At 35.2% G+C, this 16034-nt stretch overlaps 2 protein-coding genes and 1 non-coding gene across 3 annotated transcripts; all 3 read right to left on the bottom strand.

The window, feature by feature from the left end:
* Positions 1-2885: 2885 nt before the first annotated feature.
* TRNAS-AGA lies at positions 2886-2967 on the bottom strand. Its single transcript has one exon. It is a non-coding gene; the product is annotated as a tRNA-Ser (tRNA).
* Positions 2968-4756: 1789 nt separating this feature from the next.
* On the bottom strand, positions 4757-7041 carry LOC21408030 (protein THYLAKOID ASSEMBLY 8-like, chloroplastic). Its single transcript, XM_024172348.1, has 3 exons — positions 6566-7041; positions 5370-5760; positions 4757-5001 (listed from the first exon to the last, which is right to left on the bottom strand). Exons 1-2 carry the CDS (start codon positions 6941-6943, stop codon positions 5371-5373), a joined length of 768 nt encoding a protein of 255 aa, XP_024028116.1. The 5' UTR covers positions 6944-7041; the 3' UTR covers positions 4757-5001; position 5370.
* Positions 7042-11298: 4257 nt separating this feature from the next.
* On the bottom strand, positions 11299-15363 carry LOC21408029 (subtilisin-like protease SBT4.3). Its single transcript, XM_024172345.1, has 10 exons — positions 15274-15363; positions 15020-15111; positions 14847-14938; positions 14490-14736; positions 13589-14087; positions 13271-13365; positions 12938-13159; positions 12405-12516; positions 12086-12299; positions 11299-11834 (listed from the first exon to the last, which is right to left on the bottom strand). Exons 1-10 carry the CDS (start codon positions 15361-15363, stop codon positions 11299-11301), a joined length of 2199 nt encoding a protein of 732 aa, XP_024028113.1.
* Between the last annotated feature and the right edge of the window lie 671 nt (positions 15364-16034).

Here is a 16034-nt window from a genome sequence, read left to right as displayed (position 1 = left end):
TGCGGATAACACCGTTCCATTCTAAATGGGAATGACATGTATTAATAATGTTTTAATTAAAGATTCTGAACTTTAATTAAATTCATCATGAACAATATTTTTTATTATTATCCTTAAACACTATCCTCTCGTATATAACACTTATATACTATGTTTAAGGTTACATAAACAATCACGGAATTTTCATTTGATATTCACAAAATATTCATAAATATATGCACATAAAATGATGAATAAACTCTTTTATTAATTAAATAATAAATATCCTATTACATTTCATGCTTCTAGGACACTATTCCCAACAGAAATTTGATAAGTATTGGGGAAATGTTGAGAAAATGAATCACATGATGTTTCTTGGCTTGGTTCTTGATCTAAGATATAAGTTGGATTATCTTGCTCTTGCCTTCAAGTGTATCTACAATGATTCGACATCTGTCACGTTGTTAAAAGGGGTTGAGGACACATTGCGTAGATTGTATAAGGAATATCATGATCGGGCTCCTCCTCCACCTTTGCTTAAGCAACCGCAATTATCACAGTTGGCCAAACCTCGATTTAGGAATACAAGGTCAGCTCACTCAGTAGAAACTTATTCTGGTTGTAATTCAAGTCGTTCAATAATTACGGCATCTAGTGAGCCCGCCTCAATGCCGGTTATTGATGATGAGATAGAGGCCATGTTTAGAAAGCAAAAGATGAGTGGGAATGATGTAAATGTACAGAAGAATGATGTGGATAAGTATTTATCTGAGCAATGCGAAGAGCTAGTGGATGACAGTTTTGACATCCTAGGTTGGTGGAATGTAAATGCTCCTAGGTATAAGGTCTTATCCCAAATTGCTAGAAATGTGCTTGCAGTTCCGGTTTCGATGGTTGCATCTGAATCAGCTTTTTCTACCGATCGTCGTAGTCTTGATCCTTTTAGGAGTTCATTGGCTCCTAAGATGGTGGAAGCACTTATTTGCTTAAAAAGTTGGTTGAACGCGAAGGATGAAGAATATGAACCCGTGGTTCTTAGGCAATATATGGATGAGGTTGAATCTTTTACAGATTGCTATCATGTTGTCTCAGGTAATACTAATCATGATTGTACATACTACACATACTTGTTATAATTATATCTTTTTTATTCATTTCATGACATATGTAAATTAATTTATAATTTTCTTGTAGATGATGGTGAGGTTGTTTCTACCCCAACGTGTTCAAAGGACGGAAGCGCTCAAGTAAATGATGCGAAATCTTCTAAAAGATCCAAGTAAGATAATTAGAATTATATCTATTTCTTCTTTTTTTCTCATTATCTATTCAATTTCATTTACTTAATTCTAATTTTCTATTGTAGCGATACATATGAAGATATAATGGATTTGGATTTGGATTTGGATTCGGATGAAGGGGAATAAGAGGTTTATGAGAAATTAGAAATGAACTTCACTATGCTTTTTAATTATGCTTTGGACTTCTTAATTTCTTATGCCAATTTAATGTTTTTTACACTTTGAACATTAGTATTGTTTGTTGTAACTTTCAAATTTCTAGTTTGTACTTTAGATTTTGGACATTGGATTTGGATTTTTTGTGTTTGTGGTATTATCAATTTAGATATTGTGCTTTGTATTTATTTATTGTGATTACATGCTTGCATACAAGGAATGTTTTACATTTTTTCACAATTTCTGGTCAAAAAATGTAACTAAATATGTGGGTAACCTGATAGTTAACTGATACTCACCATCCAGATTACTAAAATCGAAAACCGAAATTCGGTTAACCGAACCGAATTGTAATTTTACGGTTCGGTTTCGGTTTCCGGTTTTTAAAAACTGACATGGTCGGTTTGGCCATCGAACCAACCAAAACTGACGGTTTTTAACCGCCGAACACCCCTAGTCTGAATCCACCACTAGGACTTTTCTATTGAATATTATATATGGCTATCGGAATCCGGGATGTAAAATCCTGATTTTTTAGATATTTTCTTCTCTTTTGAGATTGTGATTTCAACCAAAAAAAAAAGAGAAAAGGATGGAATCAGAAGCAAGCGAAGTGAGGTTGTTCTTTTGCAACAAAACTCAAAAAAAGTTTAAACTCAAGTTACAACGGCCTTGTTCGGCAGAGTGGTTTTTAAGTGAAAAAACTCAAAAAAAGATAACTCGAGTTATAACTTTATTCGAGTTCATGTTCTTTTAAGTTTGAACTTGAGTTTGAGCTCGAGTTTGGAACTAAAACTCGAGTTCAAGTTTTCCCTTCAACTCGAGTTCAGAAACTCGAACTCAAGTAAATGAACAGTATTTTTTTTATTCTTAAAAATGATATAACTTTTTCGTTTTAATTCTAATTGAGATGATTTTTTTTCTATGCGTTAACAATGAAAAGATGAATAAAATTAGACCCATATACCCGATTAAAATTTTTCATCAGCATTGAGTTTTTATTAAAATACTATCTAAATACAAATTCAAGTTTTAACTTACTCAAACACAAACTCAAAAAAAATTCTTATCTCAAACTATAACTCAAATGTACACAACCAAAGACAAACTCAAATTATAACTTCAATTCAAGTTATAACTCAAACTCAACTCAAAATCTACACTCAAGTTACCTAACTCAAAAACGTCAAAAGAACAAGCCCAATTTTATTTAAGTTCATGTTCTTTTAAGTTCTAACTTTATTCAACTTTACTCAACTTTATTCAAGTTACAACTTCAACTCAAGTTATAACTCAAACTCAACTCAAAAATTACACTCAAATCACACTCTAAAAGAAGAGACCAAGCCTAAAAAGTATGCCAGCCAAGCAAGGATAAAGAACATGGAAGTCAAAAAATGGAGGAAAAGAACCAATTCTTCGAAGATGTGTTTTTTTGCAAAAAGGCGTGAGCGGCAGGATTCGAACCTGCGCGGGCAGAGCCCACATGATTTCTAGTCATGCCCGATAACCACTCCGGCACGCCCACATGATGTTTCGATTCTGCAATAATATTTTAGTTTTGTTTCGGTGCTTGTGCGTGGCTTTTACTATTAATGACACTATTATTACTATTTATTATTATTCTTATGTGTTCACTACTTTTTGTTGGATTAATTTTTATGAAGACTTCTCTTTATTTAGCTTCTTTTATTACTACAGAAATTAAATTTTCACCAAAGATCATCTCTAATATAAATGTAAATGTGCGTTATATTTAGCATAAAAATGTGTAAAATAACATATTTAGTATGTCATTATATTTTATATTCCAATATATAATGCTATATGCACTTTTTTTCATGATCATGATCATTAAGTTTTGTAAGTTATAAAACTAAATTTTTACTTTTTAAATTAATTTAAAATGACAATGTTGTAATTATTAAATAAAAGCTCAACATATCAACTAATAGCAACCAAATGTTAAATTTTTAATGTATTTTTATTTAGTTATAAATTTAGCATAAAAAATAACTATGAGTAAGAGAGCAGCTTTTTAACCCCAAATATTATAATATAACATTGATATAGTCGGGTTGTCATGACTTTGCGTCTATTTCAAACACTTTATCACCTGACATAGAACAAGGCGGCTACAGGAGACCGGAGCTACTCATGTGAGCTCACCATCTTCATTCTGAAGCCTAAGAAGGAAATCGAATGTATTGAATTTAACTAATTGCTTATCTTTCTTATAATAAAGAAAGGTCTCGGGACTGAATAAAGATCGGATTGTGCGGGAACTAGGGCTGACAAAATGTGAATTTTAATATTTGTAGATAAAATTCATTTATTTTTCTTAAAGAAAAAGATAAATTGACCAATAAACATATTAAACCTGTCATGACCGTATTAAATAAATCATTATTATATTAGTTATTTATTCAATATATTAATTTAAACGTGTTGACATAATTAACACGATTAATAAATGGATCGTGTTTGAGTTTACATTTTTAACACGTTTAATAAAAATGTCGTGTTTAGATTAATATTTTTTGACACAATTAATAAATAAATTGACACGAACATAACTTATTAACATGAATTGTCACCTCTAGCGAGAGCCCATTCTGATTCCCCTGCCCCATAGGATTTAATAGGATTTCGAATTTTGCACCGCAGAGTAGAGATGCTCTAGCCTCTAGCTCGCTGCAAATCACACTACAGATTATCAAAAATTTGAACCCAACGCTGATTTGTTCACCACCTGTGGCGTGTGAAACAGAAAACCCTGACAAGACAATTTTGCTATTTGAGCATCAACTTTCACTACTCTCTAGCAAATTTTATAATTTTATAATTTGAGCATCAACATTTGAGAGTCCAAGACTAAGTTTGTGAGCATAAGTAAAACCCACTGAGATTTTATTTTCTTTTGCGACGGCAGCAGTAGCATTAGTGGACACAGAGTTCATGAACAGAGAACGTTTACTCAAATCACACATATACTGAAAGGAAACTAGAGTCCCTATTTGGGTTATACTTGATTGTAAATACAAAAATGACTCAACGGTTTTATTCTTGTCAATACAACATTTCCAGCATTGCATTTGCATAGGTTATGCTAAGAGACTTCCAAAATTCATAGCAAAGGAAGATTTGACAGACATTGTCCTTCCCTTCATTATTCTAATTTAGGAAGAAAGATTTTAGGAGCTTGAGTTGATTAAAACACGTTTAAAGAACACAAAAGTTAACCATTCACACAATCTTCTATTAATCAACTCAAACTCCTAAAACCTCACTACCTATTAAAAATGATAAAAGGGAAAGAATCCTAACAGCTTAAAAAGGTTTTTTTTTTTTTTTTTTTTTTAAATAGAATTTCTATGGTTGACTCGTGTCTTGATCCTGTATCCACTTTTCTGAATGAGACTTGAAATAGGATGTATGCCTCCCATATCTAAACAGCAACATGACTTTTCCTTTCATAGGTAAACCAACCTCTTCTTCCTTATTTTTCTTCTTTCGGGAACAAAATAGTAGAAATTTTGCCTTGCAGAATGAGTGCCAGTTACTGCAGAGTACCCAGAAAAGATTAATTTTAATTAAGAACATAATAGCAAGGAAATCAAAACATTACTACTGTAACTCGATTAAAAGTTTAGGTCTTAAGTCGACTTTTCGAGAGATTGTTTTATTATGGATGAGCCACCATATTGTCCATGAGAAACTGAGGTCAGTCTCAATACAATTGATTCACAACAACCAATACCAAAGCAAGTCCAGGGAGGGGCACACAGCACACTACAACTGTTCTGGCTAATGCATGTGAAAAGGAAGTGTGCCTATGTATAAATTTGCAGGAGACACATATATTTTTAGTGAGAGAGAAAGCGGGAGAAAACAATAAAAATAAATGGAAAATACAGTTCGAATGCAAACCTCAGCGTGCGCCAAATATCTCTTCTGGAGGATCATACATATGTTTCTCAGGAAAGAGCTCCTCAAAGTCTTGCTTCACTCTGTTTCTCAAAAGAGGGTGTGGCAAAAGACCCTTCAACAAAATCCTGAACGGCAACTCTTCAGGCGGATCCGGGGACTTCTTCATGTCCTCGTATATGTTCATTGCGTCTCCTGGAGAACCGGAGCTCAAAAAGCCCCTGATAACTTCTGCATATGTTTGAGAGTCAAGAAATAGCTTATCCGCCCTCATGCTTTCCCATAGTCCCATGACATCATCCATTTTCTTGCATCTTGCTAACGCAATAATTAAGTCCTTGTACAAGTAGACATCAGGCTTGTACCAATCTTGCTTTCGAATCACGTTAAATATCTGAAAAATCACACAGTTGCTTGTGAGATCACAGGAAGAAGTCACCGTTACAACAAAAAAGCCAGAAATTGAAGTTGACCAATCCTGTAATCAAGTTAACCGAAAATCAAGACCACAAAAACTGAAAGTAATAGTCTTCTTTAATAACGGCCTAAGCCAACTTTCTTTTATGCATTTTCTAGAAATATGTTCTAGCCATGATATACTTGTAGGCGCTAACGTAGGATGGTAAAATAGACATTAATTAGTTTTTTTCTAAACCAATTTGAATCCAAATCTGATAACGTAATAACTAATTCGACACCAAATCTTAGAAATCTAGGTAGAAGCTAATGCAAAGCCAGTTAAATGATCTGGAGAATGCTAAAAACATATATTTGAAAAATCAAGTAAACCAATCAAACAATAGAATCTACAGAAAACTTAATCTTGTAGGATCACAGGTAAACACTAACTCCAGTTTGATTTCTATCACACTCCTCAAACCGGCATTGCTCATAGGAATGCCCAAAAAGCCACATGTTTCCAACGAGGAAGAAACTAGAAAGCTGCTCAATTGCGTATATTTCGTTCCAGCACTAAATCAAACACATTGCAAACAATAATCCATTAAAACTGCTCTACGAAAAATCTTAAACATTTACAGAAATGAGGGGGAAAAAAATCGCCAAGAAGCAGAAGAACACTAGAAAGCTGCCCAAGAGCACACATTTCTTTCAAGCATTTAATCAAACATTTTGCTAGAATAACCCATTTCAATAAAATAAAATAATAAAAACAAAACTCAAGCAAAAGAAAAAAGCACCTTGATAGCCAAAGCGACCTCCTCTTGGCGCTCAAGCTCAATGAGAACAGCAAACATATCCATCTTCAGAAGCCTCAGAACATGGGTCTTGATGAACTTCTGGAGCTTCTCTTCGTCGTCCTTGAATCTCTTCAAACCCAGAATCACAAAAAGCGCTTCTTTGCCTATCAGCTTCTTCCCCCTCCAAAGGGGTCCTCTAGGCCTCCCGTCATGGTACTCCCTAAACCCGCAAACGGGTCTCCACGGATCCGTTTCAAATGCCGAAACTTTCGATTTCAAAGGCAACGGGGAATCTTTGATCGGTGTCCTGTAGATTGCTCGAAATAATCCCGAGGCCAAGATTGAGATTTTTGACCTTGAAAATGCTCGACTGGCCATTAGAGTTCGCTCGGAATGATTGAATTAAGCTTGTTCACTGTTCAGGGTTTAAAGAGTTTCCGGCGCAGGGTTTTAGTACCGGGTGATGAATACTGTTGTGTCTCGGTAAATAGTGAGTGAGCTAAACCTACTGTTTGGTTGATTAGAAAATAAAATTAAAAATCGCAGTCGAGCTAAATATAATGACTGAGAAAATTTCAGACCTTAAATAATATAATTCATTTATTTTTAAGTTAAGGATTTTTTTAAAAAATATTATGTTATATTGTGAATAGAGGATTTATGGAATTAATATATGTATTCCTAAATTTTATAGTAGATTTCATGTTAAGTTCATGTTTCGATCAAGTAAATTCGATTGATAAATTCTCACCGTATTTTAAGGCGGAATAATTTTCAGTACAAGTATAGTTTGAGAATCTTAATTTCAAGAATCTCCAAGCACAGCACGATGTTAGCGGCGTATAAAAAAAACGCACTGACATTTTAAAAGAAGAAAAAAATCCTTAATTGTTAGACAGTTAGGTTAAAGTCACAAGATAAATACTTATAGTAGATGGGTACAATATAAGCTCGGGAGTTGACACTGTCAGAAACAACGTCATTCCCGGGATAGAATGCAGAAAAGTAAAATTTAGAATTTGTTCAGTCTAAAATTAATTTCAAGACTTGAAAAAGTTTGAAATATTACGCGAGTAAGAAAATAAAACAATATTGAATTATTCAGAAATTAATATTAGACTGTAAGTAGTAGATTAACTTACGTGAGCTAAACTAATTACCTCTAATAAGTATAAATTTAATCTGTTTAGAGAAAATAATTGAGGATAAGATCAGACACGTAATCTTGTTTTAATCAGATACTTTATATAGTGAAATTTTTAGGGTTCTTGCACTTTCTTTCTCTTATTTCCGCTCATTCTCTCTCTCCTCTCACGTTCTCTCACAAAAACCATCAATGGCCAAATACCCAAGTTGAGATTTCAACCTCCATTTTTGACATTGCCGGTGTCAACAGAAAGATCTTGACGAGCTGAGTTCAACGACATGCGGCACGACCTCCAACTCCGCCGGAATCAGCCGCAATCGCCAGCGGAAGTTCCGAAATTACCCATTTCTTCCCGTCGTGATATCTCCGCCATCCGACCTCCGATTGAGATGATTTCAGTCCATATGGACTCAGTGCAGCGAAATGAAGAAAACCCATCTATTTTCACAACTCGATTCTGGCCGGAGCACCGCCGTCCGTGGTGGTCGGAATCGCGGACGCCGTCGCCGTCGTTTCTCTCTCTCCAGGCCGTCGTGGATGTCACCGCCCCCACCAATCGACTCAGAAGCCGATGCCCAGTAGATCCCAACCAGCAGCCACCGTCACCGTCACAGTTTGGCCGAAAAACGGAGCCACTGCCGTCGTCCGTGGAGGGAAGAGGTGGTTCCGACGATCTAACCGTTGGATCGTAGTGACTTCGGTGTCATAACACTCAGAAAGAAGCGGGTAAGAAAACCCCTCAACTAATTTTAAGAATAGATGACCGGAATTGTGAGATTTGAGTCGCCAGATTTTACCGACGTTACCGGTCCCGATAGGTACTGTTACAGGCCGAATGGTGTGAAATTGACCGCACCAATGGACTCAGAAGGGTCAAGTTAGGAGAGGTAGGAGCCAAGTCCACCACGAAAAAACTCTCTGTGAGCCGCTGCCGCCGTACGCCACCGCCGTATTCCGGAGAGGTGTCGTTTCTCAGGCTATCGACATCCGTTTGATGATCCGAGACCATATCCTGACTTGTTTCGACGTGCTGAACGAAATGGTGACGTCCGTTCAACCAAATTAAATTCTTATAAGAATGGTCTAGTACTGGTTGCACACGAATCGAGGTGGTTCAGACTAAACAAGTGAAGATCAGAATCGAGTGTTTAAAGCTACAATGTTCCTCAAGGATCATTCATAGTGCTTACAGCTTTTCCCAAAATTAGTTTTGAGGAATACGCAGGAGGACACGACAAGCGAGATACTATCAGAACCGCTTAGCTCGGAATCCAGAAGTAAGTAAGTAAGAGAATAGGCTGTTTGACGAAAAGTGGATTCCAACTCTGTAAATCAGGTAAGTAGGAATCTCGCCTACAGTATGAATAGATTTTAAAGAAAAAGTTACACATGTTATATATGCATGTTTATGCTTTAAGTATTGTATGCGATGCTATGTCATGCTGCATACACATAAGCAGCGCACATGAATTATATGTGTTCGAGTTAATTTAATGTTATGTATACTATGTTAGATCATATTGCATACACTTAAGCAGTGCACATGAAGTATTTGTGTTTGAGTACATTCCATGTTATAGTATGCTCTGCTATGTCATATTGCATACACCTTAATAAGTCAAGATGAACTTATAAGAATAATATCAGTTGAGTGCCGTACCAGCCTCCACAAGGGAGGGAACTCAAGCTCCACAAGGGAGAAAAAGAAAATAATAATAATGTCCTCCGACTCAAGGGAGGCATTCAAGTTATAATCACGGTATCGTGGGGGATCTTGCAAATCCTCACGTTCTGATGATTGCGTGCAAGTGGTACGCGAGCACTTGGGCCCATCAGTAAGAAATATAAGATAAGATAATAAGACTATGATAAGACATCATAATTAAGCATAATCAACCCATGCATATTTATTCATGTGAACTTACAGTTATTTTGCGAGAGATAGTTTCTACTTGCTGAGCGAAAGCTCAATCAAATATGTTCATGCTGTAAGTAAGAAACCTATAAGCAATTCTTGAAAGGCAGTGGCGAGTGACGAACAAATGGTGGAGATGGGAATGGATACCGCTAACATTAAAATCTTCCGCAGTAAGTTTAAGTAAAATCATGTATATGTTTATATGATTCAAAGTTTCAAGCATGTATGTTTAAAAAGTATATGTACATATGTATGTTAGGAAAACCGAGGTTGTAGCTAACAAAAACTGAGGTTGTAGCTAACAACCCTAGTTTTGAGTATTTAAGTTTTAGAACGTTGCAATAGTGCATGCAACAAATAAATGAATTTTAAACATGACGGTTTAAATGATTGATTTTGAAAGGACTTTAAGAAGTACTTGAATTTAAGATTTCTCACGAAATTCTTTTTAAGGTCAAATTAGATGGCCCGAATGTATTGGCTAGTTTTAGAAAGGTTTTTAAAGAGTATGTGAAACAAGAGTTCAAATATCACTCAGTTCGAAAGATATTTTTAGAAGGTTTTATCTTAACTAAAATTAAGAAAAGTTTTAAGTAATTTAGTGATTCATTCTTTTGAAATTATTGTTACGAATTATGAAAGTATTCCTTCTTATATTTAAAAAAAAAAAATATTCCGCAAATTTTAAGAAACCCTAATAAGTATAAGTTAAAGTTTAAACTACAATGGCGGCCTCATAGGAGGGTCGTCACACTGAAGACCATACAAGAGTTTTTATGGATTAATTATATAAATACAAATCTTTAGTTTTATTTACTCAAAAAAAAAAGTCCTTAGTTTTATTTTTCTTCTCAACTCATTTCTATATATTTAGAAACTACTAATATAAGCTTTTCATAAAAACATATAATCTTTAATATTTGAAAAAAAAAATCATTTCAAATTTATTTTTGAGCTACTCCAAAATTATATTGGTGTTATTGATTATGAAATGTTGAAATAGCAAGAATTTCGTTTCTGAATTTTTCTTTTACTCAACAAGTTTCTGGATTTAATATTTTTGACAGTTTTGATTTTCAATAAATTACTGAAATTTTACAAAGACGACCACGTGTTTACCGAAATGTAAGGTATATATTATAATTTGCAAAGGTTTTAAACAGCGCTAAAGTAAACATTTTCCGCTTTATAAACTATTTCTTGTAAAAAATTTAATCACTTTACAATAAGTATATGTCATTACTCCTTTCAAATTTTGAGAATTCCTTGTCTATCCGTTTTTTTATTATTTTTTATTTTTTGAACACTGACGTTTAGATGGGAAAACAACATGTTTTTACTCGTAGTTCATATTTTATTGTCGTTTACGATTTGCTACTGTTTATGTCTAAGACTCCATGTCGTTTAGCTGAACTTGCTTACTCTTTTGCATTTTCGCAGTTGTGATGATGGCACACTGACAAAGAAATGTGTTGCAAAAATTCCATTCTGCATAATTGTATTGCAGAGATCAAACCAAGAGACAAAGCCTCCAAAACTAAAGCATCTTAAGCATTGCCGTCATATGAAGATGCAATACCTATTATTAAAAGAAAAGAAATGATATTACAAATTGTTACGAGAAATCAGTTATACTCTAATATTGTGCTTCAAATTTATCTTCAAATCTTATGGAACTACGTTGTGCAAGACAATTGGGCTTCCGACACTATGAATGCCGTCAGACCACACCAATGATGTAGACACCATAGAGTTTAATGGCAAACCAGTTCCTGCGACAATTACATCAAAAGACTTCTCCTCATTAAGTGACTTGAAAGAAAGAACTGAAGGCTTTACTTTGATATCAAACTTTGTTTTTGGGAAGATGCTGGCCTTGTAGGTGGAGTTTGAATTACCAACATTCTTTACTCTTCTGTGAAACTTAATCGCAACCTGCACGCCGTCTGAAACTTGAGCAGCCATTGAAGGGTAATTGAGATCCCTTGGCGATCCCGGTTCTGAGCCTTCGGGGCAACTGCTTTTATGTCCTGATATAAGCCTAACTTTCTTATCATCCAAGCCAATGCTGCAGAGAAACTTTATGTAGTCTGCTTCAAAAGCATCATAAACAAGTCCAGGATTAATGGCTTGTACAGGGTTAACATGGCCGGAACCATAATCAAATTCTCCGCTGAGACCTTTAGTCTTGTTCATGAGCCAAGCTGCAGACAAGAAAGAGAGAGATTTGGTCACATGGAAATCTAAATGTATAAACACCAACTTTAATCTAAACTTTTTTTACCAACTTGAACGTTAGCGAGTTGTCATCTTTTTAGTGGTAGATTGACATGGCAGTCTTCAAAGTACCCACTAATAGAAGAATAATTCCTCACAACCACGTCAGTTCGTACAATAAAGTTGATATTAGAGTTGGCATCCCTAGTATTGTGAAAGAAATTTTCACTACTAGTACCTGTAGTCATAAGAGATGATCCAATGGCTGAAGGAGACCAATCAGGGTGAAATGTCTTGACATAGGCAGCTGCTCCAGCAACATGGGGACAAGACATGGAGGTTCCCGATTCAATATTGAACTTTACGCGCCTCTTGTCTTGAGGGAAGCTTGAGGGTGGAACTATAAGTGAATATGAGGCTAATATATCTACTCCTGGGGCACTTATATCCGGCTGAATACATTGAATCATACTCTGAGTAAGGACGGCTACACAAGAATATAAATTGAAAGGGGGGAAAAAGAATGAGCATTAGGGGATAAGAGGAAAAACATAAACCTTTAGAATATCTGGTGTAATAGCATTTGGCCCACGTGAAGAAAAGGAAGCGACCCTAGGAGCTGAATCATCTATCTTGGCTTCACTTTTTAATATGGTTGCTTGAGCCGGACTGTAAAAATAAGTAAAGGGTGCTTCATTTGACGGAAAACATAATCCATTTGAATTTGGCTAATGAGAAAAAGCATATCAGAGGTAAGGGTATTTAACAACATTTCCAATGTAGTACCAAAATTAGTGTGCCGATGTCAAATTTCAGCACTTGATGGGAAAATAGCTCTCTAATCGAGTGCTATTTTTCGTGCTAAATAATTTTTATTATTAAATAATTATCTTTTTCAAATTATTTATTTAAAACTTCAACAAGTTCCAAAGATTAATAATTACACAAAAGAAAAAATACAACATTAAAAAATAGAATTATGTATGCATGGGAGCACATAATAGAATAATATTTCATGCCATTCGAGCCAAATCTAGCATTGGTATTGGAATTTACATCGGATATGTATATCGCATTAATGCGTACGTACCTTGGGGACCTACGGATGTAGTCCAGGACATATGTGTAGGTATCATTTTCTAGAGCTACTGCAGGCAATGGTACGATAAAAGAGACATCACCTGCTCTGTCGTTTGCGTAAATCAAACCAACGGCCCCAGCATTGTAGGCCTCACTGATTCCATCCCTTGAATCACACAGCACAATCTTTCCCTTCACTAAATCTTTGTCTAGGCACCCCGCCTCGCAAGAACTAAAATGCAACAGAAAGAAAGTAATAACATCGACATTTTGTTTTCATATACTGATGTTCTCCTTTTCAACTTTTGAAGTCAAAATAAGTGGTTTTGCAGAAACTACGTACCTAGCCGAAAATACTGAGCACTTAGTTGAAGCATTTGCCCCATGCACTAGAGGAAACAACGTAAAATTCAGTTCGAAAGAGTTGACAGAATTTCCCTGTTTGTGGCAAAACAATTAAAATTCATCGAAACAAAACCACAAATAACAATGTACAAGACGTCTTTTTAACCATTATCATATGAGATGCAACAACACAAAATTTAAACAGTCCTAGATCTTTTTTAACCATTATCTAATACCTGAAACTTTGGTCTATCATAAATTTAGATATGTACTAAGAAAGTTCATACCAATAATCAAGAAGAGCAATGAGACATACAATTAAGGTCATTCCATCGTCAAGAACAACATTGTCTACGATTCGCCGATCCGTGCTACTGGCTGCAACTGACATCATCCAAGGTGCCACACTCGACACAGACCCAGGATCGGGTCCATTGTTTCCTGCAGAATTCAAGGTCAGGATCCCTTTCACCATCGCATGAAAAGCACCGATGGCGATCGGATCATTGGCAAAGTCTTGAGCTGCATTGGATCCGATTGATATTGTAATGATGTCGACACCGTCAGCAATGGCATCATCAAAAGCGGCAAAGAGGGCCTCAGAAGAGCATCCTGCAGCATCGCAGACTTTATAGGCCGCAATTCTAGCTGAGGGAACACCTCCTCTTGCAGTGCCTTTTGCTATTCCGTAAAAACTTGCGCCCTTGACATGGTTCCCTGCAGCCGTTGAGGCTGTATGGGTTCCATGACCAACATCATCCCATGCAGAGGCGATGTCCGATGACGTTCCGTAATACCGAGCTCCGATCAGCTTGCTGCAAAAATTACAAGACACGTTTACTAATTCGTAATGGAATGTAACCAAAATACTATTCTCTTTTATCTTTCTATTCATAAAGAGTAAAAAGACAATAAAAATGCGTCACACAAAGAACTCATACAAAGAATATTTATTAAGCACACGATGATTTACATAAGAAACTAATGCCCATGAGGTTTAATGAAATGATACAAGGGAGAAATACCGGAAGTTTGCCAAGAGAAATTAGCAGAATATATTTTTCATTTTTATACTGAGCAACCCATTTGGTCATACAATGTAAACAGTAGTCGGGCTGGGTCATTCCAAAGTCATTTTATAAATTAAATGTTTTGAAAAATTGTTTTACAAATAAAGCTTTCCTTTAAAATCATTTTTAAAGAGTTCAGAAGAATACTTGTTGCAAGTGAAATTTTGTCCGCCTTTGCAAGCACCCTTCCACTTCTTGGGAGGAGGTCCAAAATCTTCGTCGTTAAAGCTCTCCGATTCGGGCCAAATTCCGGTGTCAATAACACCAACTATGGTGTCACTCTCGACGGTAGGTTTTCTGTTTGATGTGTCTTTCAAGCCTATGAAGTCCCAAGATCTTGTTGTTTGAGTATGAAAAATATTGTTTGGGAAAATGGAGACTACTTCCTTGTTACCTGCCAATCACGGTTTCAGAAACACATTTTATAATTTATTTGTCTCATGATATGTCTTACCATCCTTTAAATGATGCAAATAAACCACGTAAAAGAAAAAAAGCACTTACTGGCAAGCTTCTGTTTTTCTTGATCAGTAAGTTTTGCTACAAATCCGTTGAAACTCCGTGTGTAACTTCGTACTAATGAATTCTCAACAAAACTGAACATGGACGAATTAGTGAATATGATACATAAGACGTACATACATATATTAATACATATATGTGTGTAACTATATTACCTGCCCTGAATGACACTTCGTAGTATACTAAGGTGATGAGATGATGGTGAGTACGACACATCAGGAATTGCACCCAGATACACAATATAGACCTGTATTAGAAGGAAAGAGTCACATATAAAACACTAAAAACTATATATATATATATAAGACCAAAAAGTGCCAATGGGGGCTTTTTGATGGATTTTATTACTTCTGTTTGGATTTTGATCTATTGAAATAGTCATCAAGTGACAGAAACCATGTGTACTTGCCTTTCTATCTTCATCATTGGCTTTGCAATTTAAGCCCATGGTGAGGATGAGAATAGAGAACAAGATCAGAAAAGCTCCATAGTTTCCCATGTTTCATAAACAAATGGTGAAAACAAAAGAGAATAGTTGTATGCTATGAGGAGTAGTGAGGGATAACATGTGTGTGTATATATATACACACACACACACACATATATATATATAGAGAGAGAGAGAGAGAGATCTTGCACAATAAAAATATTATATGCATACGGCATCAAAATAGCTGTTCAAAAAAAATTACGGTATCAAAATATTTACTCTCATTATTAATGCAATATATTGACAGCAATATTAGTGGAAGTATTAGTAAAGTTCTTGACTTCTTTCCTTTTTGTTATGTGAAGAGGAATATATTATAGAGGCTTCATGTTCCTTCCATAAGTCAACCTCCGAAATTAGCATGAAAGTTGGACTTCCATTTTCTGTTTTTTTTTTCTTTTTTTTTTAAAATGACTTCCTCATTTTTCAATGTGAGTATGTGAGCTAAAAAAAAGCGGCATTAAGGCAATGATTTTGCATCAATTTTGTACTTGGCTTCTCTTGCAGACCAAAAACAGAGTTTCTTTTTTTTTTTCCCTCAATTAGTACCTCGTTGACTTTTTGTTTTTGTTCTTTTTTCTTTTAAAGGTAGTTATTTCTAAATTTTAACCAAATAAAGAAAAATGCAAAGAACAAGGTAAAATAACGTTTTATTTATAACTTAGCAAGTAATTATGGAC

The sequence above is a fragment of the Morus notabilis genome, unplaced genomic scaffold (assembly GCF_000414095.1).
Source record: "Morus notabilis unplaced genomic scaffold, ASM41409v2 Scaffold46, whole genome shotgun sequence".
Lineage (NCBI taxonomy): Eukaryota > Viridiplantae > Streptophyta > Magnoliopsida > Rosales > Moraceae > Morus > Morus notabilis.
The sequence above is the reverse complement of the archived record's forward strand: the minus strand, read 5'-3'. Positions and strand labels throughout refer to the sequence as shown.

Bases quoted from the DNA above. Each gene is read 5' to 3' on its own strand.
- LOC21408030 (XM_024172348.1), bottom strand. From the start codon at position 6,943: ATGGCCAGTCGAGCATTTTCAAGGTCAAAAATCTCAATCTTGGCCTCG. The intron at 5,761-6,565 runs GTGCTTTTTTCT...GTGATTTTTCAG, and splicing joins AGGTCGCTTTGGCTATCAAG to ATATTTAACGTGATTCGAAA.
- LOC21408029 (XM_024172345.1), bottom strand. From the start codon at position 15,363: ATGGGAAACTATGGAGCTTTTCTGATCTTGTTCTCTATTCTCATCCTC. The intron at 14,088-14,489 runs GTATTCTTCTGA...TAATTTTTGCAG, and splicing joins CAAAATTTCACTTGCAACAA to CAAGCTGATCGGAGCTCGGT. The intron at 12,517-12,937 runs GTACGTACGCAT...TTATTTTTACAG, and splicing joins TACATCCGTAGGTCCCCAAG to TCCGGCTCAAGCAACCATAT.